General features: G+C 45.8%; 1 protein-coding gene across 5 annotated transcripts in view; it reads left to right on the top strand.

Moving 5' to 3' along the window:
* The first annotated feature begins 11,940 nt into the window (after positions 1 to 11,940).
* PLCL2 (phospholipase C like 2) overlaps positions 11,941 to 18,464 on the top strand; it is a 177,950-nt gene continuing 171,426 nt past the window's right edge. For all 5 annotated transcript variants that reach the window (XR_543880.2, XR_011527144.1, XR_011527145.1 and 2 more), the window contains exon 1: positions 11,941 to 12,525. Coding sequence is in view for 2 of the 5 variants with exons in the window: in XM_008514217.2 (XP_008512439.2) it covers positions 12,187 to 12,525 (339 nt within the window). In the remaining 3 variants the exon portion in view is untranslated. The remainder of the gene's footprint in view (positions 12,526 to 18,464) is intronic.

The raw sequence follows: 18,464 nt of genomic DNA, 5'->3' as shown, positions 1-18,464 counted from the left end.
ACCCTCAAGGCTACACCAAGATGGCAGGGCTGGTTGAACACTGCGAAGTGTTCTCTGTCTCTTTGTACAGTGAACTCGGAAGGGGATGCTTGGTGAACTCTCCAGGTCTATGTGACCTTGGCAAAGGAATAGCCAACCGGGATGACTGAATTGGGTCTCAATCTGCTAAAAATAATACAGAAATATAGATGTGTCCCCATAGCTACCCATTCCTCTTGGGGTGGACTTTCAAGGAGGGCATCCTGGCTTTTTCCCCCCTCAGAATTGCATAGTGGTTAATTAATGGACTTTGGAGCCATACTTGGTCCTGGGCAAGTTACCTAACTTTGGATGTGCCTCTAGCCTCATCTGTAGAGTGGGAATGAATATGTCCAACCTGCCCCTCTTCCTGGTCTCACCATGGCCCTCCTCCTTCCCTCTCACCCATTGAGGGAAGCTGTTGGCTCAGAAGGAGATAGGCAGGCTCTGTGCATCTTGCTTCTCTTTGCCTCATTCCTCTCATTCCTCAAATTGACCTCATTTGTTTTTTAGTGTAGCTGCTGCCGCAGGCTGAAACTACACCCACAGAAATCCTATCTCCAGATCCTGGAGATGGAGTCTTGATGAAATAAATCCATGAAGCTTGAATCTCAAAGTAGGCCCACCCCAGAGCCCCTGTTTACTTGCCCCTGAAGGGCCTGTGTTCAAGTCTGGACAGGGATGTGGGGCCACTTCTCGGATGTGCTGTTTATCCCAAGATGCCCTCATGCCCCACTCTGAGGCCTGAAATGATATGGACTTGCCCAGGGAAATGAACTGATAAGTATTTGGTTCCTGCCCTCCACCCACTCATGCCAGAAACAGGTAGGACTCAGCCAGCCACACGAGGAACACCCTAATTTTCCTACTGCTTTCTTTCATTTTGATACATGGGAATAATCCTATTCCAAACCTATGAGCCCCATTACTCGTCTACCTTTCTGGATTGATGGATGGTTTTCCATTACAGTCTCTGACTGCTGGGCTAGCTTCTCTCTTTTTTCTTTTTCTTTTCTTTTCTTTTTTTTTGTGAGGAAGATGGTCCCTGAGCTAACATCCATGCCTATCTTCCTCTACTTTGTATATGGGACGATGCCACAGCATGGCTTAATGAGCCGTGTGTAAGTCTGTGCCTGGGATCTGAACCCACAAACACTGAGCAGCCAAAGTGGAGCATGTGAACTTAACCACTACGCCACTGGGCTGGCCCCCTCTCTTTTTTCTTGATGAGATCACAATTTAGAAGGACACAATTTCTGTCCCCTCGTTGTTTTATATTTCTTTCTCTTCAGAATTATTAGTTAGTGAGACGCACTAGAGAAACTGAAATGTTATTACAGCACGCTGTGTGCTGATGGCTGAATTAGCGGGCAGTCACACAGTCCCCGAGTCAACATACTGTACAGGAATCAGTTGTCAATAACACTACAATGGTAATGTAGTCTGTATGTCCCAACAAATATCCATATTTTGTGATTGTGCAGGCATTTCACTATATTCAAAATGAAAATAAAGGAGCCACTGATGGAGGCTTTGGAATTTGGGGGCGTGGAAATTTTTACTGTGAAATATTTATTGCACCCCAAACTCACCTTTATGGGGACCAGTGAGAAGGAAAGTACATTAAATGTAGATGAGGCTGAGACTTCCTGTGTGTACCAGAGAAATCTTGTGGGTCTAATTGACCTTTTGGGGAAATTATTTGTGAGCTCAAATTGCTGCCTTTTCAATCAGCATTCATACCATTCTTTAACGCTTGCAAATGCTGGTCTGCATCCACCCCGGGAGGCAGGTCCCGAGGTAGGTCAGTGTTTTTATCCCTGTGTGACCAAGGAGGAAAATGAAATCCCCAAGGTTTAAAGGATTTGTCTTATTTCAAGCAGAGACCAAATGGCAACGGTTCTTATCAGAGCGTCCAGCCACAGCATGTCGGGGCTGGGGGCTGGGTCACACGGCCGGGCTGCTCCCTAACATCCCAGATTAGACAGAAGGTTTGAATCTCCCTACCAGTAAGAGTGAGAACAGTAGACTGTTGGAATGAAGTGTTTACACACCACTGCAGAGAAAAGGGCTTATGAAAGACTTAAAATTTAAGCTGTGTGTTTAAAAAGAAAAGAGAGGCAGAGCAGAGATGGTTGGGATCATTTTTATGGCTGAAAAGTCAGTGTAGACTAATACAGCCTTCGTAGGGAGACAGATGGATTAAAGAACATAGAGATGGTTCAATGTGCAGTGTTTATGGAAGCAATAAGGCTGTTTTGACACCGGAGAACATGGTGATAAAAAAATTTTATTGTGGACACAACATAGAGTTAAAAACCAAGGGACCCATTATCGGAAGTGGAGATTGAGGGTGATTTAAAATTACTCCACATACTCTAATGGCATTAACATTGCACTCCATTAGGCACTTTAATTGCCCCTGTTACAAACACAGCAAGTCCTCTGCATCAAAGAAGTTACTATGTTAGGAAAAGGGCCATTTTGTAATTCACCAAGTAGAGACTCTACCCAGAGGAGAGATTGTCCTGGGATCTTTGGCTCGGTGATAAAGAGAAACCAGGAAACCGAATTTAGAAGGTAGGAAAAATGGATCGATTATGTTAAACACTTGAACTCAGACTACGGGAATATGTGATTACAAAGGTATTCAAATTCAAGACAGCAAATGATAGAGGAATGGACACTCCAGTGAGAGGTACATGTGGTTGGAAGAGGACTGAAACATTTCATGACATCACACCAAATAGTGATTCCACTGAAACAAGAGTACCGAGAACTGGAAAAAAACACCAACAAAAAGCAAAAACCAACCAACCAACCAAAGAAAAATCACAACATCTAATTTGACTTTAAAGAAAGTTAAAAAAAATATGTGATTAAATACCCAGAATCAGCAGGTCAAAAGAATCATTCATCCTGACCTTTTGCCTTCAGGCTGGAGGGGCCCATACCATCCTGGTGGATAATTGCCTACCCTGCTCTCAACGGTTCTTGTGAAAAGGAAATTCCAAGGCTCCATTGCTAATGCAAACCAGTGCCTGATGGCAGCCCAAGGAAGATTTCCTCTCCGTGGGACCTCTAATTCTTGTGGCTGCAGCTTATCCACTTCCTCTTGTTCTTGTGCTAGTCCCAGTTGAGCTCAAGATCCTCTGCATGATCACACGATTTTAAAAGATCATTTAAGGCTCCCTCCACAATGTGTCTTAACTAAGGTTTGATAATGCCAGAAGTGTTTGCAAAGGGACTGGTGATGAGGAGAGGAACTTGAATGTGTCTTAGTTTGTGCTTTCTGGCTTCCCCCAGAATGACCTTCCGACCCCTGTTCAGCAAGCCAGCTACATCATTGCCTTCAAGGGCTAGGTTCACTCAAGTGTTACTCCCATCCCAACCCCTCTCTTAGGTGCTACTCTGTACCCAGGCAGCCACCAAGCCAGATTATAAAACCACAACACGTGGCTCCCAGTCTGTCTTCACTTGCCATAAGCCCCCTCTCTCTGTTTTGCTTATTTGTTGGGTTGTGTTTTTTTTTTTTGTAGTGGTTAGGGCCAGGGGTGAAGGTGGTGGCTTGGGGAGGGGGTGGCTAGTGTCCTGAGCCTTGTCCTCCATCTTCTGGGTACAAGATTAACCTGTCTTTTCTCTCTTATGTGGCCTCCATATGCCTCTGCCAAAAAGGACAAGGTGACATTTGGCTAATTTTTTGCTAATGTGCATAAGCGGGAGCTGTCTAGGGAAGCTTCCTCTTGCCAGGTAATTTGTACGGTTTAGCAGGAGCCGTCTGGAGATTTTTGTCCTCTCTTGTGTTGTGTACTGCTAATGGTGGGAATCTCTAACTAATTAAGAAAGGAGTTGTGTGGCGAGCCAAGGTGAAAGGGTAATGTTTCTGGTCTGGTCAGATTTTGCTACATCCTACCTCTCAGAGCTAGGTCACAACTTTTCCCGACCCACGGCAGGGCTGGGACTATTCCTTTCATTTATTATTTTTAACTACTTTTAAAATTGGAACTGTAATGTACACACAATGGAAAATAAATCTTGCTCCTATCCCAAACTCCCAGTCATCTTCCCCCATAGCATCAAATACAGTCCTTTACACAAAGTAGATACGTACTTAACAGAGGCTAGCTACATGAATGAATTTATTTGTATCCGATAATAAGGAAAAATAGGAAGAAAAGTTGGAAGGCATAGAATAAAACATACTCAGCATATCCAGAGAAAGAAGCCTTATGAAATAACAAAGGATTTTGTAAGCATATGAGGGACAAAGATGAATTTTTGAAAAAGGCTACTAAAAGCAACAAATTTTTTGAGGATCTATTATATGTCAGGTCCTGGGCTGGTGTAGGGAGTTTGAAGGTGAATCCTAAGTATTGTCATTTCCAATGAGCTCAGTTAGTATGGAGAAAAGACTTGTAAGTTGTACTCTGTTGAACTCAAACTCATAAGGGGAAAAGATTCATAAATAATTATAATATAGTAAAATGCAGGCTGGAGTAGAGGTATGTACTAAGTGCTTTAAGAGCCTAGAGGATCAACTCAGTATGTCTTCTGGAGTCAGGAACATCTTATCAAAGGAAGAAACATTTGTGTTTTCTTGAAGGATGCCTTTAAGTTCTTCCAATGGAGAGAGAGAAAGAGGAACTCTAAACCTAGCAAACACCGTGAGCAAACACACAGAGGGTGAGAATGCACAGCCTTTCAGGGAAGTTGGTCAGTGTGACTAGCACATAGGGAATGTATCTGGGTAGGAGATGGGTTAGAAGGGAAGCTGGGGACCAGGTTATGATCAGCTGTGTGTATCTGCTAAGGAGAATGAAGTCTGTCTCTTTTTTTTTTTTCTTTTGAGGAAGATTAGCCCTGAGCTAACATCTGCTGCCAATCCTCCTCTTTTTGCTGAGGAAGACTGGCCCCTGAGCTAACATCCATGCCCATCTTCCTCTACTTTATATGTGGGATGCCTCCCACAGCATGGCTTGCCAAGCAGTGCCCTGTCCGTACCCGGGATCCGAACCGGCAAACCCCAAGCCTCCAAAGCGGAACGTGTGAGCTTGACTGCTGTGCCACCGGGCCGGCCCCTGAAGTCTGTCTTGAAGTGGAACTGTTGGAGACTCTTAGATTGAGAAATGATCCCCAGGATAATTCTGACGGTGGTTTGAGAAATAGATTAAAGATGAGAGGGACTGGAGTCAGGCAGGGTTAGGAGGCCACTGCCAAAGTCCAAGCCAAGTATGACAAGACAGTAAACCAGGCCACTCTGGAGGGAGTGGCTTTGAGAGACATTTCTAGGTTGATTTACGTGGTTAACGATGCCTTAATAGAAAAGGGAGTGCAGGGAGTTGAGGCTGATGTTGAGTGCTTCGGTAAGGCTACTGTGTGGGTAGAGTACCACAAAAAGAAATATGGAGTCTAGGAGAATAGATGTACAGAGTACAGATTCAGCGAATCAAACCTAAGGCGTGTTGAGTTCGAGATTCCTGTGGCACAATCAGGCCAAGAAGCTCAGCAGGGGAAGAATGAGTTCCAATGATATAAGGAGAGGTAGCAATATCAAATGTTCCACAAAGGTCAAGAAAGACAGAGATTAAAAAGTAGCCATAGGGTTTGTTAATTACGATGTCAGCCATGACATTTGGGAGGGCAGTCTCAGTAGAAGAGGAAGGAAGCCAGTTACAATAGGCTGGTAACTGAAAAATTTTTAGGAAGGCGTGTCCAGAATGTATCTGTATGTGAAAGGAAAGCAGCTAATGGAGAGAGAAAAGGATAAAGAGATGTGAGTAAGCAAGCGGGAGAGGCAGAAGAACAGCCCAGTTCTGCCAGATTTGCAAAGGAGAGAGAAGCTCTCGGTGGCACCACCTGTCTCTTCACCTAAAGGATTTACTTTTCTTCCTGGAAGCTCACTAATGGCTGCTGCAGTCATCACACTGGCTTTGGTGGTGGGGAAAGGAGGTCTCTTTCTTTCACAGACCATCCATCCCTTTATCCACAATGGTACAGCTGGGAGGAGCTCTAATACCTAACGCCTCTTTACTAACAGCTTGGGAGAATCACGCTACAAGAAGCAACTGTAAATTGGCAACACAATGTCCCTCCCTTCAGAACCTACAGGCCCAGCCTTATGGGGTTTCTGAGGAAGACAGCTCCTTCCGCTCCTGGCTCTTGTTGGCCTTATTCTCCTCCTCACTGCCCTGGAGCAAGCACGAAGACCTTAGACGCCAGGCCCAAGAGAAGGTGGCCCAGAAGGAGGAAAGCATTTCCTCCCTCTTTGGTCTTGGCTGCCTTCCAAATCACAGATTCTTTTCCTTGTATGATTGACGTTGAGATTGGCCACTCCTTCAGAGAACACCCCACTCCACCTTCTAACCAAAGGAGGTCCCCCCAAAACAACAATCACATCGGAACGGAAGAGTCCAATAATCACGGAAGACATTCACAGATGGTTTCTGATTTGGGGTTGGCCTAAGACGCAGGAGTGGTGGGCAAGGTAAGGATAAATGGGATTGAGGAAGAGTTAAAGCCACTTATTTCCTGACGTATTTTATTGTCTGTGTGAAGTAGAATTGTGGGACTACTACTGAGATGGAAGGGAAGTGGGTCACTTCGGATTTAGAGAGGAATAGTTTTGAGAATGGAAATTAGAGACAATTAGCAAATGATAAAATATTGCCTAAGAGCACCCAAGTCCCCACTGAACACAGAAATCATGTATTTGTCTGATCAGCATGGCTATATGAATTTTTTTTCTCCAGCAGAGTGGCAGCCTGGGGGCACGTATGGAGAAAGTCATGGTTGGATTTACGCAAAGCAGTAGATTGGCAAGGTGGGAACAACTGAAGGAGAATGATGTGAAAGGTCTAGGGTGCTGGTGAGAATGTGGTTGAAAGTCTTGGTCATGACTGGTTGGGTAAGGAAAAAATGTATAGCCGGGAGAGCTGATGGACAGAGAGTGTGGAATGGGGCGGGGGAAGTACCGGCCTTGCTAAGGCTGGCAGGTGGGTTTGGAGGAAGTAAGGGAATGGGACTGATGAAAGGGCAGAGTTTTTGCTTAGACAATGGGTCTTTGAGTTTCAGATTTCAGAGATGAAATAGTTCTGGGGTTGGGAGGTGGGAGGGGGTAGATAAGGGAAGTAGGTCTGGAGCCATACATCACACATTGGGATGGTAAATGATATGATCACCAGACTTCTTCAACTCATTAAAATAAATCTGTCCTTGAAAATAAGATTGATGAGCCCAAATAAATGTAAAATTTGGAAGGCATTTGCTGTGCTTTCCTTATCATGCACTCAGGAGGTAGGATAGGAAGAAATAGGCCTGTAGACCTGGTAAAGAACACTATGTGGAGACCTCACTTCACGGGTGTCCTTCTCTTAAGAGAGTGAACTAGAACAACAGCAAGTTTTATAGTCCAGAGTTTTGGCTTCTCTGGAAAAAGAGGATGATCCAGGCAGCATTGGGCCAGGATTCCCTCAGGGCTGCAGTAAGAGTCCTCACCAGCTTATCTGAGTCCCTACCACCCCATATTGCTGCCCCCCACTTGGCTAAGTGTCAATTGCTATTTATCACTATGTTCACACTGTCTTTCTTAGAGTTAAGAGGAAAGTGAAATATTTCTTATATCTAAGGCTCTTTCAAAATTGGAAGACCAAAGATGAATTAGAAAGAGTATTCCTCTGTATTTGATATGCAAGTATATCACTGTTGAAAAACTATAAATTATGATACTATTATAAAACAAATCCTTCCAGCTTTACTCGTTACATTACCTACCTGGCTCCTAGAGGCATTTGAGTATGCAAGGACTCTTGTAATAAAATAATAGTAGAAATACAATCAAACACATGAGAGTTTGCAGAAGTAGTGTGATAACTAATTTTTAGAGCAAATCATATTGTTGTCTTTGCTGATAGAATAATCTTATTGAATCCCTGGTAATCAATAGATTCCCTTAAAGTGCTACCTAACTCAATAGTCACTGAGAACAATTTAACGAATCCATGCAGTGGTTCCTCAGTGGTTGGAAGGCGTCAATGTAATTCCCTGAGTGCCTAACTTCTTGGCAGCCATATACACTTGTAGAAGATGGTTCTAAGGAAAATGGGCGAAGGATCTTTAGTGTCAGAGGAGAGGAAGAATATGAAAATGAAAGCTTTTGGCAGGTCTAACTTGCCTCATTGATGCCCAGGAAGAAAGGCAATCACTACATATTTCCTGTTGAGTATCATGATAAAATAAACAGAATCCAAGCCTTAGGAGCATTATAGATTAAAATCAACATGTTGGATTAACCCAGAAAGCAAATGGTTTGCCAGTGTGGACCCATACCTTGATATAATCTATATTTCCTTAACGCGTTTTGGTCTGCTTTCTGCTCTAGTTAGCTCTCACATTAAGTATATGGGGAGCAGTCGAATATGAAGGCTCAGAGGTTGAACTGCATCTTTAGAGAAATACAGGAAATAAAATGAGATTGAGATTTGGGAAACGAAAATTGTCATAATACATTGAGGGAAAAAATAATCTGCAGGCCAAGTGCGCAGTGAGTCAGAAAAATTTAGAGAATTGTAATGTTAGAGCCTGCAAATGGGAAACTAGATATGAATTCATAATCTACAAGGGTATAAATGACAGCAAGAAGTCAGTAAACAGTGTCTGTCAGTGTTATTTTGGGAGGCCGAAGGAAGGTTATTATGGACCAGGGAGCCAGCATAGCTCATGTTCTAGGTATTGAATTAAAGACACAAACAAATAAAGACAGTTTGGTGAAGGGTGACAACGAGGATTAGAAACTGAGACGGATTGAAATATGAAGAAAACTTAAAAGAGATAAAGCTATGCATTGCTCGCATGACAAGATGATGAGATTTTAAAGCTATCTACTGACTTTAAACATTATGAACAAATTATTCATCGGCATCTAACCGTTAGTATATAGATATAATAAATTGGCATAAGCACCGTGGAGTTATCCACAATGAGCATTTTATTAATGTTGTGTCTATCTCTATTGCTCTGCTCTGAAAACGAGTCTGAAGGAACCACTAGACAGTACTTGCTGAGGAATGACTATGAGATTTTGGCTCTTTTTCTGACTCTAACTTCTATGAATTTTACAATGCCATGAAAACACTTCAGCAAGAATTTTGGCAAAATATTTACAATTTCTTCAATAACGTTGCTCACAGAAAAGGAGAAATGGAAAGCAATCACTTAGTAACTGCAGAGAGACAAGCAGGAAGGAGGAGAAACAATTGCTTACTATGCTGTCTGTGATGGAAAAAATCTGAGTTTAGCTATTACAAAGCCTTTGGGAGCTGAGAATTGCACATGTCAGAGGAACATGCTACTTCCCATCACCAGATAGGAGAAATGGTACCTTCAGTCTGGCTGTTTGTGTGATGCAGAAGTACAGCTATATCATCCCCAGGCGTGTGACCAGCGGCTTGTGGGAGACAAGCACTTAGGGGGATAAAAAGGAACCTGGCACAGGCCTTGGGCTTCTGGCATCATTAGTTACAGGTCTGCCAAGATGCTCTGGGAAACGTTTTAATTTAAATGCCAAGTCTATTTCAACGAAGTCTCCCTGGTTTGACCTGTTGGGAGTCCAGAGTGAGATGGATAGGTGCTCATTTTGGAGAGCATTAGGCGAATTGGATGGTGGTTTTATGAAAAGCATCCTGGAGATTTAAATCTCTATATATCGCCACTCACCCCGGAAAACTCATGGTACGAGTTGCAGGATAAATGAGTCTCACAGCATTTTACCAGTGATTGGTAAATGTGGGAAAGGGCAGAAATACCTCCAGGCGTTTATTCAAAATATTAAAATTAGAGAACTTTAAGAATAAAGGCCGAGAATTCTTCCTTTCCTCCTCCACAGCATATCCACAGGCTACTATGACTACAAATTCCATCAGGCAGGTTAAGAACCTGATTTGAATTATTTGAATATATTTTTCTGCAAAACTATCACGAGACAGAAAAAATTTTTGAACCAAGAAAGAAAGAATAGGGATGGGAGTGAATAAAATATTAAAACATTGTTGTCCATCCGATGTGAAAATATTTCTGTTAGCATGTAGGCCCAGGTTGGCAAGAGATGGATAAAAGCTTATCTAATGGGTTACAAAAACAAGAATCCAGTGGATCAGAAGAATTAAAACGCCCCCAAGAATAACATGAAGGTATTTGAAGTTGCTTCAGAGGCAAGAGCGGGTATGTATATGCGTGTAAAGGCCCTCTTCTCAGAGGCTACTGGGCAGTTTGCTACAACATCATGCTAATGAAAGCAAGGTCTTTAAATTCACCCCCAGCGGACTATCAGTTTCTTCTTAGCACCCTGCGGGAAGAGCATTCCTGGAAAAGGAAACACACTAGTGGGAGAAGAGCTGGGGTGCTAGAGAAGGGCTGCAGGCTGGAGCCAGGAAACCCGGGATGGAGAGGTGGGTGGGGCCAGGCTGGGTGGGGCCTCGGCTACCAGGCTGCGGAGTGTGGGCCCTCTCTGGCTCGACGGATGGAGACCGCGCGAAGTATTTGCGCCGGGGAGCGCCATGATCAGGGTTGATTTTTAGGTCGGTCCTTCTACTTGAAGCAGTGGGTGGAGGGGGAGGACCAGAGAGGGCAGGGACCAGCTGCAGTGATCCAAGTAGTATCCTGCACCCAAAGATGAGTGTGACCTAGGGCGGGGCCCACAGAAGGCTGGACCAGCCGGCATCCCTGGCGACGGGATCGGGAAGGACAGCAGGAAGGAGGGACGACAGTGATAAATCCCTGGAGGACGACTCAGAGGGCACAAAATAGGCTCTGCCGAGATCCTCTGCTCCTCACCCCCCCACCCTGTCCCAGCATCCTTGCTACCAGTTGAATCAGTTCACCCAGTTCAGGAGCCCAAGGGAACGGAATTGGTTTCTGTACGTGACATGGGTCTGGCCCCCTGGGGAAGCCCAGAGGGGAACGTCCGAATGGCCTTTCCCCGAGCTGTGTGGGAGGGGAGCGAGTCCCGCGAACCAGGCGGGGGTTCGGAGGCAGGCGCAGCGGCCGAGCCCCGGGACCTTCACTCCGGGCCCCACGGCCTGCTTGGTAGTTGCCCCTCGGGGCGCCGGGCGGGTGATTGGCAGTTGCCGCAGCTCTGGAGGGTGGCGGGTATCCAGGACCGGCGGCCGCCGCCCGTCGCCGTCCGCTCCGCAGCGAGGTTCCGCGGCCCGATGACCCGGCCTCGGCGAGAGCAGCCGCGACGGCGGCGACCTGGAGCGGACGCCCGGGCGGCTCGCGGTGGGTCGGGGGGCGGCCGGGGAGGGTCCCCGCGGCCTGTAGGGGGCAGCGCCGAGCCCGGGAGGAGGCAGCCGCGGGCGAGGGTGGTGAGTCTGGGCTGCCCCCTTCAGGAGCTGCCCCGGGCCGCACGGCGGCTGTCACGGCCCGGCCGCCCCTGCCCGCCGTGCGCTTCCTCCCGGCGCCGCAGGCCTCAGCCGGGACCCTGCGAGGACGTGGCGGGGCCCGGCACGCGACGACCTCGGGGGAGTTGGGGCTGGGGAGACCCCAGCGTCGCCTCCCGTCCGCCCGGGACCGCGAGACCCTCGGGAGGCGCCTCCGCGAGGCCAGAGAGCCTCGGGGCGCTGGCCGCTCGCCCTCGCCCTGAGCCCGAGGTGGGCAGCGGCCCCGGGGCTGGGCGCCCGGTTCGCGCGTGCTGGGTGCTCCAATCTCCGGGGTGGGCGCCCCGAGCCACCGGGGTGGGCGCCCCGAGCCTCTGAGGGGGCGCCCCGTTACCTCGGGGTGGGTGCCTGCAGCCCCGGAGGTGGCGCCCGTGGCCCCGGTGGGCGCCGGGCCGCGCGGTTATTTTTGGCGCCCGCAGCGGCGCGTGTGTCGGGGCGTGTTTTCCTTCCCCAGGTGCCGGGAGCCCGGCTCCGCTGCCGCCCGAGTGACTCGTGCCTCTCTCTTGTCTCCCCTGCAGGAATCTGCCGATAATTCTGCCGCCACGACTTCAACCGTGCGCGAGGCGAGCTCGAAACAAACATCACATCTAAATTAAAAAAAAAAAAAAAAAAAAGCGGAAGAAGCGGCCGAGGCGGCGGCGGCGGGAGGAGGAGAGGAGGAGGAGGGGCCGCGCGGCGGCCCGAGGCGGCGGCGGGGACGCGGGGACGCGGCTTTGTGCAGGCGGGTCGCGGGGCGCCCATGGCGGAGTGTGACCGGGGGGGCGCCGCCGGCGGGGCCCTGCCCACCTCCCCCGGCCCGGCCGTTGGCGCCAAGAGCGCCCTGAAAGCCGGAGCCGGGGAAGGCGGCGGCGGCAGCGGCGGCGGGGGAGGTCGCCTCGGCCACGGGCGGGCGCGCTATGACAGCGGCGGGGTTTCCAACGGAGACTGCAGCCTCGGCGTGTCCGGGGACGAAGCCCGGGCCAGCCCAGCCAGGGGACCTCACGGCGCTGCGCTCGCCCCGACCCCCAGCCCGGCCGCCTGCCCCCTCCCCCGGGAGAGCAAACCGGGCGGCCTGCCCCGCCGGAGCAGCATCATCAAGGTAGGTGGGAGAAGGGCGCTCATCACCCACCCCAAGCCGTCCTTGGGGTCTCTTTCCCCAAGAGGGGAGTGGTGGTGGAAGGAGGGGGTTGCAAGAGGAGCCCAAGGCTAACGGGAACCACTGGTGCACGGGTGCTTGGGGTGGTTGAGCAGGGACTGGATGCAAATGGCATTTGGAAAGAATGGAGAGGTGATCTTTAATGTGCAGGGGGAGCTGTGCTCAGGCATCCCCAGTTGAACTTGGGGCTGTCACATCTCCCAGGATTGTCCTGGAATTATGGCCTGTACCTGCCTGGGCATGGCAAGCTCTTCTGTGGTAGCCTAGGCTGGTGACAGACTCCCTGTAAGGTTTCTGTTGTATGTTAAAGACAGTGATTATGTGAAAATCCCCGGTGGTGAACAGAGATTATTTAATAGGTTTCTTCTGATGTGTATATACTTGCCTCTTGCAAACGGTTATACTTCCAGGGTGCAAAGTCTCTGGTCACTCAAGTCACACGGAGAAATGGAGTAGGTTTCTGACCGTAAATGCAGATTTCCGCTTTCTTAGACGCAAAAGCGCTGAGAGATTACAGTTCTGCACGATTTAATCTTTGGCTTGCTGCAGTAGGCAGGCCTCCAGTTCTGTGGAAGTTCTTTTGGGCAGTTTGCTTGATTTTGGTATCTTTTGCATGGTGTTATTTAGCAGAAGAAAGTCAGCCATGGTTTTGTGCATTATAAACTCAAGAAGTAATATTAGGAACTCCTGAGTTTGTGGTGATTTCATTCTAATATTACGTTTTGGTCTGCAGTGTAAAAATATTTCGCGTGACATGAAGTGAAAAAATAGTTGATGAGCTAAGAAGAGCAGAGCCTTAGGTAAGACTAGCTCATTCTGCTCAAGTTTGGAGCAAATATGAAAATGTTGTGTTCTGAAAATCAAGGAGTTACCGGGACAGTGAGCAGCAAAGCACATTGATGGGGCTGCACCCACCCTTCCTGTGGCTGATAACTGGTGGGAGAGAGGGCAGAATGGGCCACAGCGAAGAGAGCTGGCACTGGTGGTATTTGAAATTCGATTAGACCTAGAGAAATCTTCCAAGTACTGTGTAAGTGTCTCATGGTGTTACCAACTTCTGCAGTAATCTCACGAAATATACCACCTTGTTACTCTGTGTAACAGGCAGTTGTGAAACTGCTTTTCGCTTTGTCATCTGTTTGCACAGTTTATGTCTGGGCAAGGGGACAATTGAAGATCTTAGAGATCAAGTACGTTAACTACCTGCACCAGCGTTTAGAGTCTGTCTAAGGAAAGTAGTCTATTTTTGCTGCATACCTAACTCCTAGTGACTTATATTTTCTTTTACTCTGTAGCTTATGTTTCCATGGAAGTTGCTTTCAACTGTGCATGGTATTCAGTCCTTTTGACAGAATTATGTGTCATATCATTTTCATTGGTTACTAGATATTTGTGGTGATTTTGCATTGTGGTGTTAATGAAATTTGATGTAAAAGTTCCAAAGAAGATACCAGCCTACCTCATTTTAACTCCTTTCCCCCAATTTTTTGGAGGGCCTGTTTTGCACCATTTAAAAAGCAATTCAAACTTTTTCGTGTCCATAGTGGAATTCACAGTGTAACTTTACTTAATTACAACAGCATCTGTTTTAATTTTACATTCATGGAAGATTAGGAAGAAGGGTGATTTGCCAATATTTCTGACATGTGGAATTGAGAACTTGCTGGTAGATATCATTTCTTCATTGAAGATTCTGGAAGCACATAGGGAAATGATTAATTACTCAGATATTGCTGATTTTTGAATTTTGAAACTTTCAAAGGTATCTTTGTCACTTTTCTTTCTTTCTTTCTTTTTTTTGCTGAGGAAGATTTGCCCTGAGCTAACATCTGTTGCCAATCTTCCTCTATTTTCATGGCCACTGGCAAGTGGTGTAGGTTTCTGCCTGGGAACCAAACCCGGGTCGCTGCAGGGGAGCGCACTGAACATAACCACTAGGCCACCAGGGCTGGCTCCTCCTGTCTAATGAGGGCAGTTGACTTCTTGTTCACAATTGTATCCCTTCGTGCACATTGCCAGGAACGTAGTCGGGGCTCAATAGATTACTTCCTGAATGAATGAAGAAATGATAAGAAAGTACATGTTTTCTCATTACTGTTCTGTTAATTTCTAAAACGGGTGGTTTTGGATTTACCAGTCTAATATCTTGTTCATTGTTTTGTACCTCCTCAGATGACTTGACAGACTTCATTTTCTAGTCTCTATGTTCAATTTGCCTTTACTTAAACACCCTTTAAAACTAGGGAAATAGTGTTGAAATTGATCAAGCCTGGATTATAGGAAGTGGGTATGCAGTATGAAATAGCTAACTACTTGGTATGTTTCCCCTTGAATTCGTGCCTTGAAGGATCAAGATTTTAGAAATTTAGCGTGGTATTTCCCAAAGACATAACAGCATCAAGACAATATCCTAATAGAAGAAAGAGATCTTTTACTTGAACATCAAATTTCGTAAAGCAGTGAATAGCGCACAGACATTTTTATCACATGAATGGCAGAAATTAAATTTCACTTTTGTTAAAAAATAATAAACAGCTTAGCAGAAGCCCATGTGAAAAAGCCATCCTGATGTCGTTCTTTGATTTCTTCATGTTCTCTTTGAATATCAGGGATGAAGGCAGCAGGCGATCTCAGGTAGAGGCAGGAATAGATCAGTAAGCAAGGTGATCATTGTGGACTTGAGGGGTTGGTAGGGAGTAAAGGCTGGCTAAGGAACTGGGGCCAGTATTCATGGGGTGCATTTGTTGAAAAAGTTGGGCTCCTGAGCTATGCCTGTTTCTTAGCTTCCATCTTTGTTATAGTCTTGACATCCCTCTTAGGTGGGGATCCGCAAATCAGAGGGAGAAATAGCAGCCTCCCTGTGATACACGGTGGGCAAAGAAAGAGGACCATTGCTGAGGTCCAGGACATACACAGAAATGCGCTGTAGGCTGACCAGAATTATGATTCTCATTTAAAATCATTTCTTGGGAACTCCATCTGTTTTGTAAATATGGTGTTGACTAAGAAATTGTTGTAAAACTACATTTTCTGCCAGAATAGATGCACAGATCTGTATTAAAAGAGCTCCTTGGTTAGGGTAACAGTGTTGGTGAAAATTCAGAGTGAGCAGCCTTGTAGAATCTTTTACAGATACATTGAGAAGATAATAAAGCAGGGAACTCATCACCAGACTTTTCTCCCTTTCCTTAACCAATTGAAAATATGTTACACTTTGTAGATTATTTATAAAGGCCTATTACTAGATTTTTGGGGAAGGAACCGTTATGCTTGTCATCTTAAGTAATCTAGTAAACGAAAACATCACTTTCATTTTCTCTTTCCATATTTCATTTCATCACACCGTTCAATACAATCCATACTTTATTTTGAAGCAGTTTGGTTAATTGTTCACATGGCATCCATTTTTTACAGATAGCTCGATCCTTTAATTCAAGAGCTGAGTCTAAAAGGATGAAGTACTATTTTAGGCCTCAGATTTCGTTTTAATTTTAGAAATAAATGAAGTTAAAATGTCTATTAGTTGGGATGGTTTATTTTAATCAAAACTAATTGAGTATTGTGGTTGGTACTTTTAAAAATGTGGTATAATTTGCATAAATTAACATTCTCTCTTGCTGGTGTCCAGTTCCATGACATTTGACAAAGACACTCAGTCATGTCACCATCACCGCCATCGAGATATAGGACAGTTGCATCACCTCAAAAAATTCCCCTAGTCCCTTTGTAGTCTCCCCTCCCCCATCGCCAGACCATGGCAACCATTGATCTTGGGTACTTTTTTAATAAGTAGGAAATATAGCCATTGTATTATTTTGGTATTTAAAAGTAATTACAGCAGCCACCATTTATTAATCATTTGCTATGTGTAAAACACATGAAAAGTGCTTAACATAATTCTCTGACTTGGTCGTGTCCCAACCAAGGAGGCTGAAGAAAACCAGAGTTCAGAGAGGTTAACTACTTGCTCAGGGTGCTGGGGCTGGTTGTTGTATCCCACGTGGGTATGGCTGCGCTCCACTGCCCCCCGAATTACACTGGCAGGTTAAAATTTTCTATACAGTTAAGGCACCCTTAGTGGTTTGGAACACTGGATTTGATTTTCCCCTTTAAATGTAGGGGATATCGGAGGGGGAAAGAATCTCTATTTCTGCTGGCAGAAGAAGTTGACAGAGAATTCTGCCAGGCAGCTGTCTAGTCACCTGTTGTGACCGCTTGACCAGAGCCTCTAGCTTCACTGGGACCAGTGGTTGGACCTTACCCAAGGTGGCAGCCCTTATTTTTCTTTCTTTCTTTTTTTTTTTGAGGAAGATTAGCCCTGAGCTAACTACTGCCAGTCCTCCTCTTTTTGCTGAGGAAGACTGACCCAGAGCTAACATCTATGTCCATCTTCCTCTACTTTATATGTGGGACGCCTACCACAGCATGGCGTGCCAAGCGGTGCCGTGTCCGCACCCGGGATCCGAACTGGCGAATCCCGGGCCGCCGAGAAGCAGGATGTGCGAACTTAACCGCTGCGCCACCAGGCTGGCCCCCCTTATTTTTCTTAATATCATTATTGTCATTATCACAGTATCATGGTGTGTAAGAGAAACACTTTTACTATCTTTACACCAACATATATCCCTATGTCTTGATGCTGTCCCACCCCAAGGTGGGAGCAAGCAGGCCTTTCACATCTATTGTACGTATTTAAACAAAATAATAAAAACGTAAGTATGGATATTGGCCTGTGGTTTAAATAAACTAGACTCCTTGCAGGCAAGCGCTGGGCTGTGATTGGCAGTTCTGCACAGATAACTAGCTCTCAATAACCATTTTTTGAATTGGATCTTAAAAATAATATCTGCATTTGACTCTAGACTTTTTTTTTTGAATGGGGGAGGAAGACAACTGCATTCCAGCAAACTTGTGGGCATGGCATAAATATTAAACAAACAGCAGCTGGATCACAGAGTGAATTTGTCTGGGTAGATAGGCAGCCTAGATCATTTAGGTCAGGAAAATCTAATGGCCAATCCGTGACTCTCCGCTTCACTTTGTGCTAATGCATTTTAGGCCACACGGGGTAACTGTTGAAAGGCTGGGGCACGGTGACTTGTCTCAGCCACTCAAAGAGCTTTTGTCACAATTCAGAGTTCACTTTTCAAAAGTGATCAGAGGGTATTAATGTTCAAACCCTAAAAATTACTTGCCCCCTCTTGCTTTTTCCCTTCCCTGTCTTCCAACCTCTCCTCCTTATGTTTGATTTGAGTTGTTTTTTTTGCCAAATCCAAATAGACAACTGACAGGAAATTGTTTATTTTTTTAATTGCTGATTTTGGCCACTTGAGTTATTTTCTTAGAATACTCTCTCCCAGAATCTGTTCAGTTCCTTTTATGGTTCCGTGTGCTCTGCGAGGGGTCTAAACTAGACTGTTCTCTTTTTCTTTTAATGCTTAAGTTCCCTGTGCCTCAGTATGCAACAAAATAGGGCAATGTTATTTACAGCCTAAAAGCAGATATAAATGTGGTGCGAACATTCCTATTTTCTCTTAAGCCTTTGTTCTATACATATACGTCCGAGAATAGTTGCTCTACTCTTGATTAATACTAAGTTTTGGCTTTCGTTACCTACTCATCTACCAGACCTCTGGATTAATTTACTATCTTTTTATTTTATATTAATGGGATTCTGTAGTGCAGGGAATATTCAAATATTTTTACTAGTGGGCCATAAGATCTGAAACTGTGTGTTTGCAAGCTGCCCGACCAATTTTTTTCTACTGATAATAATGGTGACTCGAGACGGTTGTGCTTGGCATAAGAGTGTTAGCAGTGATTCAAACAAGTCAGAACCACCAGGGAGGTTTCAGTAGTACCTATTTTTCTGTGTTAGAATA

Source organism: Equus przewalskii, chromosome 15, assembly GCF_037783145.1.
Source record: "Equus przewalskii isolate Varuska chromosome 15, EquPr2, whole genome shotgun sequence".
NCBI classification, from domain to species: Eukaryota; Metazoa; Chordata; class Mammalia; order Perissodactyla; family Equidae; genus Equus; species Equus przewalskii.
Note: the sequence above shows the minus strand (reverse complement) of the source record. Positions and strands in the feature narration are given on the sequence as shown.